This window comes from Camelus bactrianus, chromosome 14 (assembly GCF_048773025.1).
Source record: "Camelus bactrianus isolate YW-2024 breed Bactrian camel chromosome 14, ASM4877302v1, whole genome shotgun sequence".
NCBI lineage: Eukaryota > Metazoa > Chordata > Mammalia > Artiodactyla > Camelidae > Camelus > Camelus bactrianus.
The window spans coordinates 17,633,037-17,646,503 of NC_133552.1; the positions used below are offsets into that span (position 1 = coordinate 17,633,037).

General features: G+C 47.0%; 1 protein-coding gene across 1 annotated transcript in view; it reads left to right on the forward strand.

Moving 5' to 3' along the window:
- Nucleotides 1–889: 889 nt before the first annotated feature.
- Nucleotides 890–13,467, forward strand: part of SIAH3 (siah E3 ubiquitin protein ligase family member 3) — a 120,901-nt gene continuing 108,323 nt past the window's right edge. The window contains 3 exon segments of the mRNA XM_045513972.2: nt 890–952; nt 1,182–1,448; nt 2,741–2,791. Coding sequence (XP_045369928.2) covers nt 890–952; nt 1,182–1,448; nt 2,741–2,791 — 381 coding nt within the window.

The window sequence follows — 13,467 nt, forward strand, 5'->3', positions numbered from 1 at the left end:
GCCTAATTCTTCGTGGAATTCTTTAGCATTGACCCTCAGGCTGATGGACTGCCTCATATTTGCGACATTCCTGAACATTGTCAGTGTCAACAGAACAGAACCCTGCTCCTGATTGGCCGTGCGGCAGACCTGGGACACCTCGTCTCCTCCGACTTCCCAGGCCCGGCCCTTCCCCCAGCACCACTGGCAGACTCAGGAGAGCTGGTCTTTCATTGCCGTTTGCATTGTCTTTGTACCCAAGGGAGATAGGTCTGTGAAAACCCTGGGTGCTTGACTTTTCCTAAGATGAAAAATGAGAGAAGAAAATGGAGTGGGTGTGGGCTTCTGGGGGGAACTGGGAAGAGAAGAAACTGAAGAGACTGGCTAGGAGGTGAGGAGACTACGAGTAACAAAGAATCAAAAGTAAGGAAGACAGGAAGGCGGAGACACCATGTGGGCTGAGGGCAAAAAGAGGTGAGACAAGGTAGCCTTTGGAAAGCAATGCGTCCTGCCTGATCTAAGTCAGCAGAGCTATTTAATTCCATTGCAGAGTGAAAACCAAGCCCGAATTGTAAGTTAATGTATTAAATTGTGTTTGAAGAAGGGACTCTGGAATCCAGGCTTCCTATCTGTGGTGGGGTCAGGAGGGGCTCTCTAACCCAAGACTGCCAAAGCTGCTCAAAAGTCTCCTGGGGCGCCTGCTAGGGTAGAAATTTTCAGATAAACTGGCTTCTCTTTATGTCTGGAGGTGGAGACAGTGAGTCACCTTTTGTGACCCTAATTAATAAGCCTAAAAAACACAATGGAAGCTTCTGGGTTTTTAAGGTTTTGCTTCTGGTGCAGTGGAGGCTGTCCTTTCTTAGCATGCAGGCCTGGCACCCTCCGAGTCAGGCAATGCCATCCACAGAGCATGGTCAGGATTGCTGTGGTTACGCCCGCAGGGCTTCCTAACTTCAAGCCTCAGAAAGAGGAGGTTGGGGACTGACTGTCACTTGAATCTGAGGAGGCCCCTGGTTTTCCTATGCAACTACGCAGTCGACGCCACCGCAGAGGTCTGTGTATACTGCAAATACGGGGAGGCAGTGGCCCCCCTGCCCCCGTCTGGGCTCCAGGTGGCTGTAAAACAGGGGTGCAAACACTATAAGCAAGGTCCCAATTTGGGGAGTTTGGTAACTACTGCTCCTCTGGCTCCTGTTCAATAGAGGAAAGTGATCGCACCAACACTGGAGAAAGCTGGGAAGCTGGCCCAGGCCCACCTGATGGGGTCGTCCCACCAGCAGGCCCTGCGCCCGGAGGGCACAGCGACCACCAGGGAGCTGCTGGAAGTCAGCCCACCCGCTCCCCGCCTGCGCGCAGAAGGGACTCTCAGGGCGCTAGGGAGGCCCCGTCAGGGTCTGTATCCTTTCCCCACCATCGTCCCCCCAGGGAGTGGGCTGAATTACAAGGGTGAAGACGACATGGAAGTGAAAGTTGGGGCGTTCTTCGGTTGCCGAGGGCTTCTCCCCTCTTTTCTTACAGAAGGGACGTTAAAAGCCCTAGAGGCCTTTCTTTTGTGAAGGAAATTGTATTTTCTCCAAAGTACTGACAAAGTGTAATCACTTTCCTTCACAAAAATTGGCTGAAAACTCAAGGCAAAGCTAGGGCACTGCAGAGAAATGTTTAAAGAAAGCCCAGGAGGCCTTCGATGAGGAGATTTCATGGGGGAAGGGAGAGCTCACGACCAAGGATCTTGGAAGAACGGGCGTGGTCAAGGTCACCGCTCCCCCCAGGGCCCATCCTAAGGTGTGGCCGTGTCCGATCCCGAACACACTGGTCAGGCAGACGCGATGAGGTGGCCCAGGGAGGTCTCGTGGGGTCTTCCCGTTGGCAATGATGGGGTGCGCTCTCATTCTCTGTCGACCATCCTCCCCTCACTCTGAGGAAGTGTGGGGTCTGCGTCAGGTCAGCCAAGGGCTTAGGGGCTTATCATGTGGACACACTGGGTAACGGTCAGGTGCTTCAGCCACAGCGCTTTTCTAGGGCCTCTGGTCTGAGCAGGAAGCCGCCTTGGTTCTTCTCCCAGAGGTTCTGGCTCAAAACACCTTCATGTCCCAGAGCACGGCACCAGGAGACGCCCTGGATGGTTAAGACTTCAGCTCTCCGAAGGCATCGTCACGCCACTGTAAATGCCATCAGTGCCCCAACCAAGGCTCTGAGACTAGGAGATGCACAGGGGAAGGAGTGGACACTTGCTAAGCCCTCACTGTGTGCCAGGCACCAGGCCAGGTGCTGTATCTCTTATAGCGTGAAATTCTCAAAGCTGTGTTGACAAAAAAAATTAACCAGTCGATCGAAGACAAGAATGGAAAATTTTTACTTGAGCCAAATTGAGAATTACAACCTGGGAACAGCCCCTCAGAAATTTCCAAGAACTGTTCCAGCTGTTCAAGGTCAAAGCACAGTTACATAAGGTTTTGAAGATAAAGGGCTGGACATTAAATGATGTATTATTGACAGTTTATACAATCTGGCCAGCAGTGGGTTGTGGGTCATCGTGGCCCATTACAAGATGAAGAAGAAAGCTTATCTTTTAAGGTGTTGTCTTGTTGGTGCTAAGAGACTGCTGCTTTTTATGTCTGAGCAGGTATTTCCGCCGATGGGGAGGTTTGGTCGATGCATAACGCAGATACACGATGCACGGTCGGGGAGAGAGGAGGCCGAAGGGTGGAGAAATGTTTAAATTTTTCTTGTCTTGCCATAAAATGTGAATTTTATTTCACAGCTGCAGTGCGGGCTCTTACTCTCATTTTCTGCCAAGCAAATGGAGGTGAAGGTATGTGCCCAAGATCTCCCAGCTAGAAAGCAAAGGAAACAGAACTTGAACCTGGGTTGGCCTGACTCCAGGTCTGCCTGCTGTCCACTGCTGGGACACAGCTCCTGCGAAGCCACTTTAGGTCATCAGATGGGAGAGGCCGGCGTCAGGCACAGGGAGGGAATGAGGCTCATGTACGTTCCTCCCTGAAGCCCTTCTTGCTGTGTGCCCAGGCCAAGGGCAGGCAGCTAGCGTTTAGATCTTCTGCTTGGGCCACGATTCCAGCCAGAGAAGCCTCCTCTCAACCTTGCTCTGTGTCCCCTCAATGCCCTGTCCCTTCTCTCTCAGTCCTCTCCTCCAAGTGTCCGGATTTCCAGCAACCTTCAGATTTGATATATTGAACGTCTCCCAAGGAGATTGCATTGACATTGAGCATGCCGCTGTGTGGAATTCAGCAATAAAAAGGGGAAATTAACAGGCATTTAAATTATGAAATTAACGATGAGAGGTCAGAGATTTCTGAACATCTGTTTCCAGCATTTTCAAGGGGGCCTTTAATTTGCAGGCAGCACTGAGCCATGTGGTTAGCAGTTGCCTGTGACTTCACACCGCTCTGTGTCTAGGAGCTGGGAGTGGACGGTGTGGCTGGCCCCGAGCAGCATGTCCACTGCAGTTCAGGTCCCAGCCTGCTGTAAGGATTCTACACATCCGTCTGAAAAACTCGAGCCTGTATTTCCTCAAGTGTCAGAATTCTGCAAACAGAGGATTCAAAATAGAAGTCCTTCCCACCAAAGAGGGGAACTTTACGTTTTCCAGGCTGCACTAGCCAATCAGACAGCCACTAGTCCCACGAGGCTGTTAAGCATGTACAATGCGACCAGTCTGAACTGAGATGTGCTGTAAGTGTAAAAGACATACTGGATTTCAAAGACTTAGTATGAAAAAACCTAATTTTTAATGTTTATGTTGGTGAAATATTGTGGCTAAATGAGGTTAAAGAAAGTATTAAAGTCAATTTCAATTGTTTCATTCAACTTCTTTCAATATAGTCACAACAATTACATATGTGGCTTACACACTTCTGTAAGTCACTACTGCTCTGGAGTTTCTGTAGCTTGGTGTTTTTTGGGTGGTGGGGGGCTGTCATCATCCCCAGGAGGCCTTTTAGAAACTTGGGAGGGCTCTTTGGTGTCATACTGGGGATGCGCGACTGACATAAGTATTGGGATGAGGGGTGTGGTAAGTCCCAGTTATCATAGCAGTTTGATGCAAAAAAAATGAGTTATCCATGACCCGCATCATTTTGAATGTCCCACCAGACAGGAGATAGATGAAACACTGGTTATAATGATCTGAGCCTAGACCAAACTCCATTTTACATATAAACACAGTGGGGTGTTTCTTTTTTGCACAAAATTTCCAAGGACGCAGCTACTATGTAAATCAAAGAAAGACTGTACTTTGTTTTATCTGGAACATTACCAAACGCCGTTCATCATTTTAGAAATTCCCAGCGCTGTTGGCAGTGCTGCTCACGGTGTTTGAGTTGCCAGCCTAACACCACCGGGCATCTCCACACACTGTCACGCCTTCAAGAGGTGTAATTTTGTGCCTACTTCACTCCGTCTTCCAGTGTCGTTGTGCTTGGGTATTTAGAAATGGAAATGCATTTCATTTTATTTAAACTGCTTTCCCTTGGTTTCTTCTGTTACAATTAGGACTTCATATTGATTTTTAAAAATTATGTGTATAGGTAAATTATACTACTAAAAGGGGTCTCAAAAAATATTTTCTTCAAATAGAAAATGTCATGTTGTATCTGATAGTATTACAAACCAGCACTCAAACCTATTCATGCCCTCAGCTGACTCAGGAGAGTTTAGTCTTGGCCTCTTAAACACCTTCTCATCCTTTGGGTTTCAGATGCAGTGGTCCTTCCTCCAAATAGCCAAGATGTCACCCACTCTGGCCTCCCTGCGCTATTCTTCCCATCACTCCATCCTTCATCACATGGACAGTACCTCCTGTGCAATTATCTTCCTCCCTGGACCGTGGGCTCCAAGAGGGCTTTGGATTTGAGTCCCAGTTCTGCCTTACTACCTTGGTCATCTTAGGAAGGTTTGGTGACCTTCCTGAGGTAGTAAAAGGGGTACGTTCCTCATTTGTTGGGGGACTTAACTGAAAAGCACTTATCACTATCCGACAAATAGTAAGAACTCAATAAATGTTATTAAAACTCTTTCACAGAGGCTGGATGTGGCTCTAACAGAAGTCCTGATTGTCCCAGTGTCACTGCCCACCCCCTGTAAGGGATGCCTATAATTCAACAGCAAAAAGCCAAAAGAACAAATGATCTGATTTTAAGGTGGGCAAGGGAACTGAACTGATATTTCTCCAAAGAGGACATACAAATGACCAACAAGTACATGAAAAGGTGCTCAACATCACTAGGGAAATGTAAATCAAAATCACACTGAGATTTTCTCAACAAGTTAGGATGAAGATTCTATACATAAACACACATATATAAACATATATGATAACAAGTTTGTTGGGGATGTGGAAAATAGAGGATTCTTGTACGATGTTGGTGGTAATGTAAACTGAGAGAGCCTTTATGTAGAACAGAATGAGGTTCCTCAAAAAATGAGAAATACAGGGATACCTTGGAAATACTGCAAGTTCAGTTCCAGACTACCTTAATAAAGCAGATATTGCAATAAAGCGGGTCAGATTTTTTTTGTTTCCCAGTAAGTATAAAAGTTATGTTATACTATACTGTAGTCTATTAAGTGTACAACAGCATTATGTCTAAAAATACAGTATACCTTAATTTAAAAATACTTTGTTGCTAAAACAAGCTAACCATCATCTGAGTCTTCAGCAAGTCATAATCTTTTTGGAATGATAACAAAGATCACTGATCACCATACAAATATAATAGAAAAGTTTGAAATATTGCGAGGATTACCAAAATGTGACACAGAGAGAGGAAGTGAGCAAATGATGTTGGGAAAATGGTGCTGATAAGACTTGCTCCATGCAGGGTTACCACAAACCTTCAATTTGGGAAAAATGCAGTATCTGCAAAGTGCGATAAAGGAAAACCCAATAAAACGAGGTCTGTCTGTATAACTACCGTATGACCCAGCAATCCCGTTTCTGGGTATACACTCAAAGGAATTGAAATCAAGATCTTAAAGAGATACCTGCACTCCCATATTCACTGCAGCATTATTCACAATACTTGAGACACATAAGCAAATTAAATGTCTACTGATGGATGACTGGATAAAGAAAACATGGTCTATACATACAATGGAATATTATTCAGCCATGAATAAGAAAATTCCGCCACTTGCAACAACATAGATGAGCCTGGAGGATAATATGCTAAGTGAAATAAATCAGACACAAAGGATAAATATTACATGATACCACTAGTATAAAGAATCTAAATAGTTAAAACTCACAGAAGTAGAGAAAAATGGTGGTTGCTAGGGGCTGGAGGGAGGGGGAAATGGAGCGGTATTAGTCAAAGGGTACCAAATTTCACTTATGCCAGATGAACAAGTCTTAGAGATCTACTCTACCTACAGTGCTTATAGCTAACGATGTACTGTATATTCAAATATTTGGTAAGAGGGTGGTCTTAGGTGTTCTTATCACACATAATCATGACCATAATAATAGTAATAATAATCATGGGATGGGAGGAAAGTTTTGGGAGTGATAGATGTAGTTATGGCATAGATTGTGTGACAGCTTCATGGGTACACACTCATCTCCAAACTCATCAAGTTGTATACGTTAAATTTGTGCAGCTTTGGGGATATCAAAACCATACCTCAATAACATGGTTTTAGGAAAAAAATAATAATGATCAGTTGACTAAAAAATGGTCACCCCATCCAAAAACACCCTCGCAGGAACCACCCAGAATAACATTTGACAAGTACCTGGGCACTCTGAGGCCCAGGCAAGTTGACACAGAGAACCAACCATCACAATTTCCATGTGTCCCCACTAAACTGAGTGCTTTGAGAACCAGGGCTAGGGCTCAGGGTGCAGCCCAGGCAGTGCCGTTCACTGACTACATGGACAGTGGTTCTGGCCCTGATCACAGGACTCACATTTCTAGGTGCGAAAATGCTACCTCCCCACTGATACCCAATTTCACATTCTTCCTTCATCCGAAAGTCACTAATTCTTAGGTCTGACAGGTACCCTTGAACCATTCATGCTGAAATGTAAGCGCATTAAATCATGTATAATCCTTAGTGGAGGTGAGAGAGCAGTTCCCTAGGATTAATTATAACAAAATCACCTCAAGCAAAGTAGGACCACCTTCCCCATTCAGCCTCCCCTGGTGCAGCCAAAATCACTGCCCCTTCCTCGTAGTGGAAAGTCATCTGATGAACGCATTTACTCCAAGAAGGGCACAAAGATTTCCTGAAGGATAACTATGTGCCACACATATAATTACCTAATTTAATCACCATGACAGCCATAAGTAGTACTCTTTACTCTGACAGATGAAGAGTTTCAGAGAAGTTACTTACAGTTAAGTGGCACCAAATGCTGACTGTCTATTATATGGTGGGGATGGGACTTGAATCCAGTTTTACGTGGTTCTGTGGCTCCTAGTCTCTCCAGGACTCCACGCTGCCCCCCCTGGAGGTGGCACAATTGTCCTCGTCATCTGTAGAAACAAGCAGGGTCTGAGCACGCTCCCCATGTGGCCTGCAATGAGCCAGCAGGTACTAGACGCTCCTCTGCCCCCAGCAGATGGACGGAGCCAAGCTCCCCCAAGGTCTCTAGATGTGGGCAACTGACTTTCCCAACCAGGGCTGTCAAGAGCTGGTCAGATCATTTGGTGCCCAGATTGTTTCTGTCCTGAGCTTCCCAAAGTCCACTCTCAGGCTTAGTCCTTGGAAAGGGAGTGTGTTCATGGGGGCAGTTTCTCTGTTGGCCAGGAAGCCTGCTCACCGCGGCCCCGGCAACCCTTCCACTGGCGGTTCCAGTCGGTACTAGTGAGGCCTCCTGGTGTGCACTGAGCCCACAGTGTGGCCTCTATACCTCACCATCCCTTACTTTTCAGTGGCACTTTACAGTTTACTTTCACATCCCTTTCTTGCCTCATCTGCTAAATCAGGAGTTGGCAAAGTATGGCCAGTGTGCCGAATCCTGCTCGCTGTGTTTTTGTTACTGGGAACACACCCAGCCCTGTTCCTTCGTGTGTTGTCTCTGGCGGCTTTCCCCAAAATGACACAGTTGAGAAGTTGCAGCAGAGACCATGATGGCCTGCAAAGCTTGGAGTACTTACTGCGGGGCCCTTTGCAGAAAATGTCTGCCAGCCCTGCTCTAAACAGCCCCAGAAGGCAAATGCAACAACTACCATTTCCAAGTGACAGGTGAAAAAAACCTGCAATGAAACCAACTGGCTCAGAAATGTGTTCTTAAGGACACAGGACTGGTTGGCAGAGCTGAACCGAAAGCCAAATGCTTTTCCTCGATGTGAGGATTCACCCTGAAGAGAGCCGGACGTGGGCAAGGCTTGGTGCCAGAGGGAGAGTCTTTGAGGATGCCTTTCAGGCCAAGTGACTTTGTTGTCTTGGAGGGAAAAAAGAGAGAGAGGGAGGCAAGTTTCTGCTCTTTATAACACATCGGACAGTCAAAACCCAGCCTATGGCTGTTTAGAACCAGCCTTGAGTCTGAGGTTGCAGGGATCTGCAATATTCAGAGCTGATATTTTACTAACTTTTATCTTCCAATTCAAAAAGCAAACAAAGCCCTTACAAACAGACGTATGCAAGACGCACACGTGAAAAAGCAACACACGGGGAAGGAAGTCATCAGGAACTCTTCCGGTGTTGCCAGGGAGGAAAACTTCCAGCAAATGGCTTTTCTCGTGTAAGAGTCTCTCCCACCGCGCACTGTGCGCAGAATCAGAGGCGCAGAGGCAGCCACGATCAGAGTCATCACTTCCCCGCGCTGTCTAGGACCAGGGATGCTTCTTATGGGCTCTTCTTGTACTGATTCATGCCTAAAGCACAGAGACTTGGAGGCTTTGGTTTCTAATAACTCAGCATTTCCTGGCAGTACTTAGTAGCAGCCAAATGCCATCTCCTTGTGGCTTTACCTAGGACAGTGTCACTCTCCCTGGTCACCCTGGGGAGTTCAGAATAGTTTGGGAATAGACAGTGAAAGACAGGAGAGCCCAGGGAGACTTTGTTCTCAGTCCTAGAAACCAAGGATCTGGTGGAACTCTGAGTAGGCAAACCCAACACTGTGTATATGGACGGATCTTGGAAGAGAAGGCAGCCCCCACGGCTGGTGCAAACATTTAACAGGAATGCCTCAGAAGAAAAAAAGGAAAGCAAGACCTAGGCTAAAGGGTGAGGCCAACCAGGAAGGGAGGAGAGGAGGCAGCCAGCCAACAGGAGTCAACCCTCCTAGGACAGGTAAGTGGTGGCATCTATAAATGACACCTCCTAAATTGTGCAGTGCACAGCCTGTGCTACCATACACGGCAGCTCTGAGAAGAACCAGCTTGGCTCAAAAACTTCTAGAAATAGATTTTGGAAATGTAAGGAGAGAAAGAGAGACTGTGTGTGTGTGTCTGTGTGTGTGTGTATACCTGCATACACATACATACACGTGGATCTTTTATGTGTAAGTAAGCATGAAAGAAACAATTAAAACATGAGTACCTCCAGGCTCTTTGTACTGAGCTGCATTACTAATGATCAAGGTCTTGCCTGGGAGACAGCAAACTAAAAGAGATTGGAAGGCATCATTTTGCATGAGCAGGTCAAAGGTGAGGAGCCAGAAAAGGCTAATTTGAGAGCCAGGGTTCTTCCTGGCACTGGTGGTTCCTCTTCTCTCAACCAGAACCTGGACACAAGCCTGTGTTTCTCCAGCCAGCCCTACTCTTACCTCCACATCAATAATTTCCATCAATTTCCTTCCAAACCCTTAAAAACAAGATGTTATCAGCTGTAGCCAAGTTAAGGAAATTAAACACTGGGCTTGCTGGAAGTTATGAGGGCAGTGGTTCTCGAACTTTTGTGTGCTCAGGATGCCCTGGAGAGACTGGTAACACACTGAAGATGGGCCCCAAACTCTGAGTTTCAGTAGTTCTGTGAGTGGGGCCCAAGAATTTGCATATCTATTGAAGTCCCAGGCCGATGCTCCAGGAACCACACTTTGGGAACTACTGGATGACAGACTAGTCAGTTTAACAGCATAGACTTTGGAGCCAGACTGCCCATGTGCATGTCCCAGTCCCGCCCTCACTGCCTCTGTGATCTGGAGCAAGGTATTCAAACTCTGCATCTGTTTCATCAGCTACAAAACTGTGTTTGGACATGGATTAAATTAGTTAATAATACATATAGATCTCAACCCCTAGAATGCAGTAAGCAACTCCTTGCCTACGTCTACCTCATTTAAAAATGGAGAAGGAACAAAAGACTAGGAATGGACTTACCATATGACCCAGCAACCCGCCCCTGGGCATATATCCAGAAGGAACCCTAATTCAAAGACATCTGCACCCCAACATTCATAGCAGCACTATTTACAATAGCCAAGACATGGAAACAACCTAAATGTCTATCAACAGATGACTGGATAAAGAAGCTGTGGTATATTTATACAATGGAATACTATTCAGCCATAAAAATGACAACATAATGCCATTGCAGCAACACCGATGTCCCTGGAGAATACCATTCTAAGTGAAGTTAGCCAGAAAAAGAAAGATACCATATGATATTACTCATATGTGGACTCTAAAACACACACACACACACACACACACACACACACACACAATAGAAGACAAAGGAACTTAAATATAAAACAGAAACAGACTCAGAGACATAGAATACAAACTTGTGGTTGCCAAGGGGGAGCGGGGTGGGTAGGGACAGACTGGGAGTTTGAGATTTATAGATACTGACAGGTATATATAGAATAGAGAAACAAGTTTATACTGTATAGCACAGGGAAATATATTCAAGATCTTGTAGTAGCTCATGGTGAAAAAGAATATGAAAACGAATATATGTATATTCATGTATGACTGAAAAACTGTGCTCTACACCAGAAATTGACACAACATTGTAAACTGACTATAACTCAAAAAAAAAAAAAAAAAAAAAGGAGAAGGAAGAAGAGGCAGGGAGGAGAGCAGACAGGCAGGGCCAAGGGGGTGGGCAGGGACTCTTTGGGCTTGCCTGCACGGTGGCTTGGGCTGCCCCGGCCACCACTCTCCTTCCTACTCATCAACTGCCCACTGACGGTTAAGTTGCTGCCTTCCCACCCCCAGGGAACGGGAAGAAGAGGGAAGTGGCTGCAATCATGACAGGGCATCCCTAGGCGCCGCCACACCTGCTGACTGGCGTGGTCTTCCCCCACCCCTCCGCGTCAGGCCTCTCAGATGCAGAAACCTGAGGTTCAGAAAGGTCTGGTGACCCCCCAGTATCAGGAAGCCAAGGCACCCTCTGCGGCCCCACCCCAGCTTGGACCCCCCCCCCCTTCCCTTTCTCTCTTTTTCCAGAGCCAAGAGTCAAGGTTGACGTTCAAGGGCTCTTCCTGGGAAGGGGCCTGGCAGAAGGCTGGCTGAGGGTCACCCTCCATTAGAGAGGGTGTTGGGACTTCCCAAGACAACACTTCTTCAGGATCACTCCAAAGAGGCAAAGGGGACAAGTACAGGGTGGGCCTGTCCCTGAGCTGGCCCGTCCCTGAGCTGGCCCTGCATGGCAGGCCGAGTTCAAAAAGAGGTCGTGGAACAGAGGGCACAGGGCTGGCCTGAGGGCACTGACTCGGCCCAGGAAGCCTTGCAGAGGCCCACCCTCTGCATTAGGAGACAGGGGTCGGGTGGTAACTGTGGGGCCAGGGAGGCCAGAGTGGCTTTCTCAGGCGAGTTCCACTGCCTCAGCTATGGAAGCCAGCCCCATTAAGGGGTGGGTGGGTGTGTGATGGGCAGGGAGGTGGCAGCAGCATATAGCACCTTCCTACATCCAGGCCAGCCTACTCCATCAAGGACTCTTCCGGACCCTCCTGGTTTGCCCCCCTCCCCAGCTTCAGTCCTCACCTCCACCTGTCTCACAACTACTTGGCCCCAGGACGACCTGGCATTTGACCTCTCCTCCTGGGAAGTGGCCCAAGGGCAGCTCCGGTGCACAGTGGGCTGGAGGTCAGACAGGCCAGGTCCCTCTGCTCCCAGGCCCCCTCTCCATTCCCCATCTTTGCTTGGTGCACCTAGAGGGGGTAGACAGTTGGAATATTGAGGAGATCCTGATAAAGTTTCCAAGTTCCCGAGGATATGTCCTGCCCGTATGTCCTGACCAACTGCCTTTCTGTTTGGGGCAAGGTGTGTCATTCTCTTTCCAATCTGATTTCAAACCAAGTGTCATCATCATCAGTGGAACCTGAAGTGCCCAAAGCCACACAGGCTGCCACTGCGAACCTCTCTTTGTCCCAACAACCCAAAGTGTGATTTCAAGGAACATTGTAAATTACAGCTGGGTGACAGCTAAATAAAACACAAACATGTCACAAAACTTACAAGCTCAGCGAGAATGATAAAAACAGGCTGAAAAATTAGTATGTCACACGCACACATCTCTGCCTTGTCTGTTTTCTGATTTATCCACATTGATGTTCTTATCAGCACTAGATAATCTTCAGCCACTAAATGGTGCTTTTGGGATTATAAATGCTTTTGAAGTGAATATTTCCACATAGAATTCCCCTCCTGTAACAGAAGAGTTTAAAGGTGCTTCAAGATGTGATTTGAAAGGTGTTAAAGGCACCCCCTGTCCTAGACCATCTTCCTCGCCACAGTGCTTGAAATTCCCACAATTTAAGGCACTGATTTGGGACATGACATTGAATTCTGAAGGCATCTGCTGAAAGTCAATTCCATTACACAAAACAGGTAGACCTATTAGCACACAGCCCTCTCTCCAGCTCTCCTTCCCCTTCTTTCTTAAATATTTTTGGGTGACCATCATTACCTTAAGGACTAAGGTTCCAGGCCTGCCCTTCAGTGGTTGCCTGACATGGTCTGTCACTTTAGTGCACGTGTTATGTGCACACAGACCTCTAGAGAGGTCTCCAGCTCCCATTGTATTTTCAAGGAGGTCCTTGATTCTCCAAAGGGTAAGACTTAATAAGTTTGTGGTATTCATTTGACCATTTGAGAAGGCTAGCCCAGAATCCTAAAAAAGAGGGACAATGGCCAGGTAACCTGGAAAGAAGGGACTGCCTGGAAGGGCAGACCAGTTGGAGGACCACACACGGCAGACCCTGGGGAAAGGGGGTCATGGTGACATTTGAACTTCTTTGTGATTATGTCCAAAGATGACCTCTTACATCCACGTCTCTCTTCTCCTCACCTTCCCTCCAACAAACACATGGACACTCGCCGCAGAATAATAATATATCACACGGCAGGCACTATGCTTAGCACTACGTACCTCATCTCACTGAGTTCACACAACAAACTTTTGAGATCTGTTCTATTACTCCACCATTTTACAGATGGCGAAACTGAGGCTTAGAGTGACTGAGTACCTTGGCGAGGTCACCCAGACAATGAACAGCCAAATTGGGCTCAGGTAGCCTTATCCCAGAATCCAAGCTTTTAATCACCATGTCAGTGGTTCTCAAACATGAGTGGGCAT